Source organism: Prunus dulcis, chromosome 1 (genome assembly GCF_902201215.1).
Source record: "Prunus dulcis chromosome 1, ALMONDv2, whole genome shotgun sequence".
NCBI classification, from domain to species: domain Eukaryota; kingdom Viridiplantae; phylum Streptophyta; class Magnoliopsida; order Rosales; family Rosaceae; genus Prunus; species Prunus dulcis.
In genome coordinates, this window is record NC_047650.1 from 9821441 (window position 1) to 9831538 (window position 10098).

The 10098-nt window shown below is 34.9% G+C and overlaps 3 protein-coding genes across 3 annotated transcripts; 2 read left to right on the plus strand and 1 right to left on the minus strand.

Annotated features, from left to right (window-relative positions):
- Positions 1-646: 646 nt before the first annotated feature.
- Positions 647-1629, minus strand: LOC117615148 (neural Wiskott-Aldrich syndrome protein-like). Its single transcript, XM_034344165.1, has one exon. The coding sequence runs from the start codon at positions 1586-1588 to the stop codon at positions 893-895; it is 696 nt and encodes a 231-aa protein (XP_034200056.1). The 5' UTR covers positions 1589-1629; the 3' UTR covers positions 647-892.
- Positions 1630-6078: 4449 nt separating this feature from the next.
- On the plus strand, positions 6079-6555 carry LOC117638525 (heterogeneous nuclear ribonucleoprotein A3-like). The gene has a single exon (XM_034373662.1). It carries the CDS (start codon positions 6079-6081, stop codon positions 6553-6555), a length of 477 nt encoding a protein of 158 aa, XP_034229553.1.
- A 2298-nt stretch (positions 6556-8853) lies between these two features.
- On the plus strand, positions 8854-9438 carry LOC117638617 (putative mediator of RNA polymerase II transcription subunit 26). The gene has a single exon (XM_034373745.1). The coding sequence runs from the start codon at positions 8854-8856 to the stop codon at positions 9436-9438; it is 585 nt and encodes a 194-aa protein (XP_034229636.1).
- Positions 9439-10098: the final 660 nt, after the last annotated feature.

Below are 10098 nucleotides of genomic sequence, written 5' to 3' on the forward strand. Positions count from 1 at the left end.
TAAGAGTTATTATTTTAATATTAGAAAAAGTTGACAATTATTTTATTATTAGAAATGTCGTGATTCTCATAGCTAAATAGAGTAACATTTTTCAAGTGGCTAGAAAAAATAATCTTCCAGTCACTTTGCAGATTACTTAGTCCCAATTAGTTACTTGACGTTGGAAACCTCCTGAGGGGGATTTGCTAAAATTAATTGTTGATGGCATGTTGTGTCGCTAATAGAAAGACGGGGTAGTAGTCCGAAATGCCAATGAAGAATTAATGGATGCCATGGCTAAACTTGTAATTGGCTGTCTTTACCTAAGGCTTTTGAAGCCTAGGTTGTCATATGACATTAGATGCAGAGTTCACAAGGTTGATTATTGAAAGTGATTGTTTGGAGGTGATTAAGGCCGTGAACCGAACTGAATTTGACATGAGCACTCGTTCATGTAATTTTGTGGCTCACCAATTAGCCAAATTTGCTTTATCTTGTAATGAGACATGTTATTGGATTGAAGGGGGCCTAGTTGGCTTCACTCTTACCTTCAGATGATTTGTGTTCTCTGCATTTTATTGATGAATAAAGTCTTTTGGTCTTTGGCCTTTAATAAATAAATAAATAAAGATTGCTTAATCCCAACATATATTTCGAGTACTTGCTATTTGAAAATAACTGCTCCCAAATGAAATATAATTTCATAAGATTGAATACATATCCACCATAACTGCGATTGAATAGCTAGATATAATCGTTACACAATTTTTTTTTTCTTTGAAATCAAGAGTGACTAGATAACATTTACAGAATATTGTTGAATTTGATCTTTAAGTACCATGTAAGTTGCCTATATATTTTGACAACTCCATTATTTACTGTTGCCATCATATATGTAGTAATTACTTCAGAACTAATCTCTTTCGTCTTCAGTACCGGAGTCAGTTTCTTCTTCAGTCGAGTCTTCTTCTTCTTCATCTCTCTTCTTGCCGCCTCTACTATACTTGTTACCAAAGTCGAAAACTCCAACCTTGTCGCCTTTGCCTCCATTAATAGTATTCCCATGAACCTTGAATGAATCGCCGCTTGATCTGGAACTCTTTTTTTTCCCGTTCTTTTTCTTGCCATTCTTTTCTCCAATATTCTTGTGCTTGTCAACTTTTCCATTACTCTTGGGCAGCTGGGGATTAGCACAAGTACTAATTCTACTTTTCGAATTTGCCGGTTGGTCAGGTCCAGCAATTGAGGAACTATTGTCATATGCATTGGGTGGCTTTAAGCCCTCACTAATGTCATGTCCATGAGGAACAAACGTCGTCACATTATCATGGCTTATTTCTGAAGGATTAGTTGGGGCTGGTTGTGTGGGATAATAGTAGTAGTACGCATTAGGAGCAGGATTAGGAGTGTAATTATTATTGACTGGATATCCATTAACCACATTAGGAAGAGGAGGAGGAGGAGGAGGAGGAGAATAACCTGGATGATTATATCCTTTGGAAGTAGTAGGTGCAGGAGTGCCTCTGGTACTATTTGGATTGTAGCATTGCTCTGGAGCTGGACCATTGTTGAGCAAACCCAACGCCTTCAGCATATTGGTAAATGTCATTGTACGTATCAGTTGGAAGCTGATCAAAGTTGAAGATTGCTTTGCCTTGTCCACTTTCAAAACATGGTATATTTCTCCCCATTATATATAGATAAAAGTGGAGGAATATTGTCAAGTGGGCATTAGCTTGCGTTCTAAGCTATATTCTCACACTTCTGTCAACATATATATATATATATATATATATATTTCCTCTCACATCCTCATAGAGGTTCATAAAGTCATAAAGTGAAGAGGGACACCCTTGTAAGACCCACTCCATATTATATTTCACTAATTCAAACCGTCTATTGTGTGAATATTCATTATAAGATCATCTCTAGAAAAAAAAAAAAGTACTTGAATCCGATATCATTTGACCATTCAATTAAATTATTGAAATTTGTGTACTTTCTTGAAGCACCGTGTTCATTATAATTTGTTGGTCTCAATTAGATGCCTTAATGATTTTCAATTTGTCTCTTTTTTTTTTCTTTTTTTTTTGGTAACGAAGATCTATGAATGAAGACTTCAAAATTTGATAGTTTGGGTCGTTGAAAAAAAAAAATTCGTATGGTACCCTAAAGGGTGTCCTTCAAATAAAATTATTTGAAGAATCCCTAACAGAAGGGGACTATATATATATATATATATATATCTACTTTATGACCCTGTGTAAGGATGTGATAGGAAAAAATATTATTTCTTGGGATCGAACCTCAACATACATGAGGTTCTAATTGTTGGATATGAATCATGGCTATATATGTTAGAATCATGTATTTAATCCCACATCGACATGTATGGTTAACTATGAGTCATCCCTTGATATAAAAAGGAGCAATCAACTCAGCAATCGAGACATCTATCCGAGAGTTCGCTGTTTTCGGGTTTGAGGATAATAAAGTGAAGGGGAACCAGGGCAAGGTGAAAGGATATAATGACTTTGGCAACCAGTACTACTGAGCAGGAAGAAAGTGCCTGCCTGTGAACCAAACCAATGGCAATCTCTCGTTGCATGCATGCATGCAATTGAATATGTACGCACTAAAATATCTACACTAAAATAAGAGCTGATGCAATATATGTATCTGAGGCTCATTCTTCGGGTAGGCTTCGTTTTAACTTCGATTTTGATGATTTTTACAGTTACAGTCCTTGACTCTATATGAATACAATGACTGAATTTGATCTTCAATTTAAAATATTTACACTAGTGGATATCACAAAATCTTATGTTATATTTAACGAAAATATAAATAAACTCTTAATTGTTAGTGAATATATTGTTTTGATGGCATACACATTCTACGAAACTATTTTCAACTATCCAACCGTCAAACTTGTTTGTTTATACTTCGAGATCAAGTAACGGGACAAAACTTTTCGATGGTTATAAATGAAAAATCATTATTTAATGGTTATTTTAACTCCGATTTTGATGATTTTTTATAGCTACACTCCTTGATCCTATATGAATACAATGACTAAATTTGATCTTCAATTTAAAATATTTACACTATAGTGGATACCACAAAATCTTATGTTATATTTAACGAAAGTATAAATAAACTCTTAATTGTTAGTGAATATATTGTTTTGATGGCATATGCATTCAAAAAACTAGTTTCAACGATCCAACCATCAAACTTGTTTGTTTATACTTCGAGATCATATACGCCAAAAATCGAAAAAAATAAACATTCAGAGATCAAGTAATGGGACAAAACTTTTCGACGGTTATAATGAAAAATCACGATTTAACAGTTATTTTAACTCCGATTTTGATGATTTTTTACAGCTACACTCCTTGCCCCTATATGAATACAATGAACTAACTCGATCGTCAATTTAAAATATATATTTTCTAACAAAAACCCAATCCGAACAACAATAATATATTTTTCTAACAAAAATCCGATCCGATCTAAAATAATAAATTTAAAACTACTTAATAAATATATATACCGTTTAATTTCTTAAGTGTTATGCATACAAAATAAAAAACAAAAATAAATTGGTTTAGGTGACAAAATGTTTGGATTACGTCATGCAAAGATTTTAAAAAATAATTTTTTATTTTATTTATTTTTAGAAGGACTGTGCGCGACGAAGTTTACTTTTCGTCGCACAAAGTCACTTTGAGCGACGAATTATTTTTCGTCTTGCAAAATTGGTCGCGCAAGACTTTGAGAGACGATTTATTGTCGTTGCGCAAAAGTTTGTCGCGCAAAGTGACTTTGTGCTACGAATTATTTTTCGTCGCACAAAATATGGTAGCGCAAGACTTTGAGCGACGAAGTTTCAAGTTTCGTCGCGCAAAGTGACTTTGAACGACGAATAATTTTTCGTCGCGCAAGAATTTTTTTAAAACTAGTGTGAGGTTCTAGTTGTTGGATATGAATCATGGCTATATATGTTAGAATAATGTATTTAATCCCACATCGACATGTATGGTTAACTATGAGTCATCCCTTGATATAAAAAGGAACAATCAACTCAGCAATCGAGACATCTATCCGAGAGTTCGCTGTTTTCGGGTTTGAGGATAATAAAGTCAAGGGGAATCAGGGCAAGGTGAAAGGATATAATGACTTTGGCAACCAGTACTACTGAGCAGGAAGAAAGTGCGCCTGCCTGTGAACCAAACCAATGGCAATCTCTCGTTGCATGCGTGCATGCAATTGAATATGTACGTACTAAAATATTTACACTAAAATAAGAGCTGATGCAATATATGTACTATCTGAGGCTCATTCTTCGGGTAGGCTTCGTTTTTATGTGTTATTATAATAAATTAATGGGTGCTTGACATTAATATCTTCTTTTAGATTATCAATGAAAAATGTCAACAAATAATTTGCCTCTCGCCTGCATCGTGCTGCCATCATAAATAAACAAAATTCAAGTCATAATATTCATAAGTTTGGCTTTTTGACGCACTAAAAATTTGTTACTAGTTTGGCAACCAAAAATACACACAATTAAATCCTCGAGGACGTCGTTAGTATAAGTATATAAATTGGTCGCTAATAAAGATAGTCTCCTTAGCATTTTCCTTTCTATGGACAATCAGAACTAGTTTATTAAACTTATGAGTTGTTAACACAGATGGAGCAAAGCTTCATGATGTACAGTAAACGGATGAAGTGGTTGTTAGGTCCCATTTGCATTTTATTTACTATACATGATATGATAAGAGTTGTATAAAATCAACATCCAATAAGATTAATAGGAATCTGGTCAAACACATGCCAAAGCTGAAATGCTCTACCCTCTCAAATGGGAACCTGTGAATTCCATTGGCTGTGAAATTATCAACTTTGGTCCAAAGGCTTTGGAAAGAAAGGTTCTTATCTCAAGGAAAATTCCGTAAAGCACTACGCATTTGTTGGTAGTGAAATAAGGTTCTTATCCTATTTGAACTGTGATATATAGAGACTTTTTTTTTTTCCGTTTACAATATTTTATGGTAAGTTTAATGACGAGAGATGCTATATAGAAAATATGCTTGTTCACTCGTTATTAATAAATTTTCGCAATTTAAAGATCATCACTGCAAAAAAAAATCAATAAAAAATATATTAGATATGGATCTTTCTTTTCTGAAAGCTATATATGTCACCTTCATTATCCTTATCAAATTCGAACTTGCCATGCATGAATTTTCTTGAACTCAACTTATTTGAAATTAAACATACAATATCATAAGAATAGAACTCCTCAAAACTATAGGAATTTCTCGAAATTACTAACTGAACTTCCCACCATCCATCTTTCAAGGACCCAACTCACACAAGTAGTCACAAACTAGCTCTCAACCAAGCCTGTTACAATTAAGCGTTCCCTTCCCTCCTCCATTGATTGAAAAAAAAAAAAAGAAAAGAAAAAAAAACACTTACGAAACAAGCCATGAATACTTATAAGAACAATATTCTTATGGTAATGTCTTATTTATATTTGTTGGTTGCTCCGTTATTATAATGGTCTTTTATGACTAGTTTGTATGGGTCATTTATGACTAGTGACTTTTTTGATTAAATTATGAATACAATTCTATAATTTATCAACAACAAAAAATCAACTGAGGCACATGGATAATGGATCTCTCTCTTTTGAAAACAGCTAAAAGCAACTCCATTATCCTTAGTGAATTTATTCTTGATTAGTTTTGTTGAATTCATCATCTTAGAATTATTCCAACTTAATTACGTAACACAGCTTACGGATGCAACTGAGCATCACACATAGCTGAGCAATTAATGGGTCGTATGTAGCAGAGAAATTTAAAAGATATTTACCCCAAAAAAAACAAGTTGAGATAAGACATTAGGCCCGTACTGTAGTATATTATTCCAAGAAGATAAATGTGAAGAATCTTATGATCAATAATATAGAATTTGTATTATCCTCTGTGCGCATGCCAACATCTATAAAAGGAGACTGTGAGGCAATAAGTCGATCATCCAAGCAAACTCACAGATTCCAACTAAAAACTAATCAGCAAGACAATGACGAGTCACCAAGTGAAAAATCAGGTGAGAGACACAGTTGAGGAAGGCTTCGACAAGCTCCACAGGGTTGCCGACGTCGTGACTTTTCCTTTGGCCCCTCTGGACGGTGCCATTCATGGCACGGCCCGAGGGGTCATCAACTGGCTCACAGATACCCATCCTGACAGATCCAAGTCCAAGCAAATTCCTAATGGCGCTGGCTACGGTGGCGGACATGGGGGCAGCTATAGCGGCGGCTATGGCGATGGCGGAAATGGCAGTGGATATGGTGGAAATCCCAACCGCAGAACTTTCAACTTTAAAGGGAATGAGGTTAGCAACAACGAGGGCCCAACTTATGGATTTAAAAAATTTGGCAACAGGCGTGGCGGCGGCCCCTACAGTGGCGGTTCTGAATTCGGCTTTGAGAACAATAAACTGAACGGGAACAAGGGCCACACTGAGGGATTTAACGACTTTGGCAACGAATACTGAATAGGAACAAGCTCTAAGCATGCATGTAATGGAATAAGAGCTGATCAAATATCTGAGGCTTGTAACTATGCCTCTTTAGTTATATAATAAATAAATAAAGGGAGCTGTTATTTTCACCTTCTTGTCTTATTTTCTTATCAACTTTATCTTTAAAATTTTAAAGATAAATTTATCCCTTTGTAAAATTACCTCTAGGAACTTAGGAGGACACACATTTTCAAGCACAATAAAACACACTTTTAACACCCTTAAAATCATTTACTATCAACGATTCAGATAATCGACTTCAGAATAATAATTAATGTTATTTTTATCTCTTTTTTTTTGTCTCAAAATTATTCGACTTTTTCTTGGAAAATAAATTGCTCTCCCCCAAAATTGTACTTTCTCTCTCCACTCTCTCGTCATCTCCTCTAACTCAAAAGTCGAAAGAGAAGAACTTTCTAACCCACCAAATCATTCCTAAACTAAAATTGCCCCGAGATGGTTACATCATATAGGTATAGTACAAAATGTGGTATTCCTAAGGGATCCAGATCCTCTACTTGGATTTTCTCTACCATGAACTACTTGACTTCTTTCCTCCACACACCACCTTATTAAAATTTAATACAAAGAATTTAAAGTTGATCACGTCAACAGACACATCATTCTTAAAACAAAAACCTAATTTCTTCATAATTAAAAAAGAAAAAACAAAACCATAATTGACCTAACGGGAAATTAACGTTCTGCAACTGCTTGTTTTTTTTTTTCTTTTTCCGTTCTATATGCAACGTCTGCCCCAAAATTCTCACCCTTGCCCCCTCAATCCAAAATTCAATCTTTCTTGTCGAAAACTAATTAGTTGGTGACTATAATGTTGTTTTGAGTAATATTTATGAGTAGTACTTCCTTTATCTTTTATTCTTTTGATCTAGTGTAACTTGAAAATAATAATAATAATAATAATAATAATAATAATAATAATAATAATAATAATAATAATAATCTGTGTATTTATGGCTTTGCACTGAATTCAAGAAATTTTCAGATAACAAAAAAATAAAAAAGGAATATCATAATAGGTTTAGATAGAGCGCAAAACAATCTGTTATTTCCAGAAGAAAAAACATAGCTACAGTATTCTTTGCATTGATTTTAGGTTTTGGGCTTTGCAATTGATATTATAGTTGCAAGATTGCACGTACGGGAGATTGGAAAGAACTAATTTTCAAAGGAGGAGAGATTGTTGATTGGGAAGAGACTGAAAGGCTGCCACAATACAAGTTAGGTTAATTATTTTTCAGAGTGTTTAATTTTTAGTTTTTAGATCAAATTTAAATGAGATGGCGTGTGAAGAAGATAAGACAAGCAGATAATAGCAGAGAAAAACCAAGCAAAGGATCCAAATCCATTTCTAAGCAACATTTAAAAAGGATAACTAGGAATCCGGTCAAACACACCCAAAAGCTGAAATGCTCTATCCTCCTCGCAAATAAGAATCAATGCAACAAGATGTGAATTTATCAGCATTTGGAAAGAACAAGGTTCTTATCTTTAGGAAAATTCCTTACAGCACTAAATATTATTGGTAGTGAAACATTAACTGGTCATCATCTTATTTCATGATGAGGACCTATATATAGCAACTTTTTCTTTATTCGGTTACAGTTATATGTACTATTTTTAATGAGGAAAACTATATGGACAACACTTGGGTGTACTTCCTTGTTAACCATCTATGTGATTCACGAACCATTCATCTTTATATCACCATTTAAAGATTATCTCCGTAACCATTGGGGTATGGTTCAGTTAGTTGAGCTCTTCCACCTCCACTTATGTGAACCGAGGTTCGAAACCCCAAGCACCCAATAAATATTTGTGTAAAGCCCCTCCCCTATAATTGCTTGTACTAAAAAATAAAAATAAAAACTCATCTCTACCAAAAAAAAAAAAAAAAAATAAATCAAGTTGTTTATGGATGAGGGATCTCTCTCTTTTGTAAAAGCAAAAATCAACAAATCAACTTGATTATCCTTACTGAATTTTTTTCTGGATTAGTTTTGTTGAATTCATCATCTTAGAATTATTCCGACTTACGTATTACAGCTTACGTATGTGTGCAATTATAAATGTGAAATATTCAAAATTTCCCGCGACAAGAAAGGGCATGCCCTGTAGTAGCAAGAAGATAAAGGTAAATTATTTATGTGTGAGGAATCTTATGATCAATATGGTAATATGATAAGGGTATTGGCCTTCATAAAATATTCTGTGCATGCGCATGCCAACTAAATACTAATCAGCCAGACAATGACGAGTCATGAAGTGAAAAATCAGGTGAGAGACAGTTTTGAGCAAGGCTTCGACAGCCTGCACAGTGTTGCTGATGTCGTGACTTTCCCTCTGGCCCCTCTGGACGGTGCCATCCATGGCACTTCCCGAGGGGTCCTCAACTGGCTCACAGATACCCATCCTGAAGATAGATCCAACTCCAAGCAAAAGGGTCTTCCCAACGGTGGCGGCTACGGCGGTGGACATGGCCGAGGTTACGGCGGCGGAAACGGCAGAAATGGGGGAGGATATCCTCTGGGTATTAATCCCAACCGCAAACTTGTCACTGTCAAAGGGAATCAAATTAGCGACAACAACGCTGACGCTCAGGCATTTAACAACTTCGCCAACAAGTATAACGGGGGCTACAACGGTCATAACTACCACGACAACGGGCAGGGATTTAACAACTCCGGCAACCGGAATAACGGGGGCTACAATGGTCAGAACCACGACGATGATGACAATGAAGACGACGCTATTTTCGGATTTTCGGATAATAAAATCAGTGGGAACAAGGGTAAGGTGAAAGGCTTTAACGACTTTGGTAACCAGTACTTCTGAGCAGGAAGTCGACCAATGTCAATCTCACCTTGCACATGCAGTTGAATATGTACACTAAAATAAGAGCTGATGCAATATCTGAGGCTCCTTGGCCTCGTCACCGTGTGTCCTTAATATTATTCAAATATATTAATGGGAACCTAATATAATATTAAATATCTAAATTCTTTGGGTATAACTTTTAGATTATCAACGTTAAACTATAATTCCGTTTGGGTGATGTTCTCTAATTATATATGGCTTCTTTATTTATTTATACAAGCGGTTTTGAAAAAAGAGAATTCGAATGATTGGAAAGTACATAGGAAGATGATCAACATCGGCTTGCTCTTGTTTTTGTTATTCCAATGGATGATCACCCTAACCCTCAATCAGAAGATGTTAAACAGTAATTAAAACATAGTAGTAAGGCTCAGTAAGCAATCATAGCCAATGTCTTTTGCTGTTAATTCTTAATTATTATTTTTCATAAGCGCAATTTCTAATCAGTATTTTTTAGTTCGTTTGAGCTTGTCTTGTAAAAGAAAGAAAAAAACTGTTAGGTTTAAGTTAGCTTGAATTGGCTTTCCTTGCTAAATGTATACTTTCATGTAATTCCTCTTAAAACCATTTGGACACCAATATTTTAGAGTAACTTTTCATTCTGGTGTTGTGGCTCAT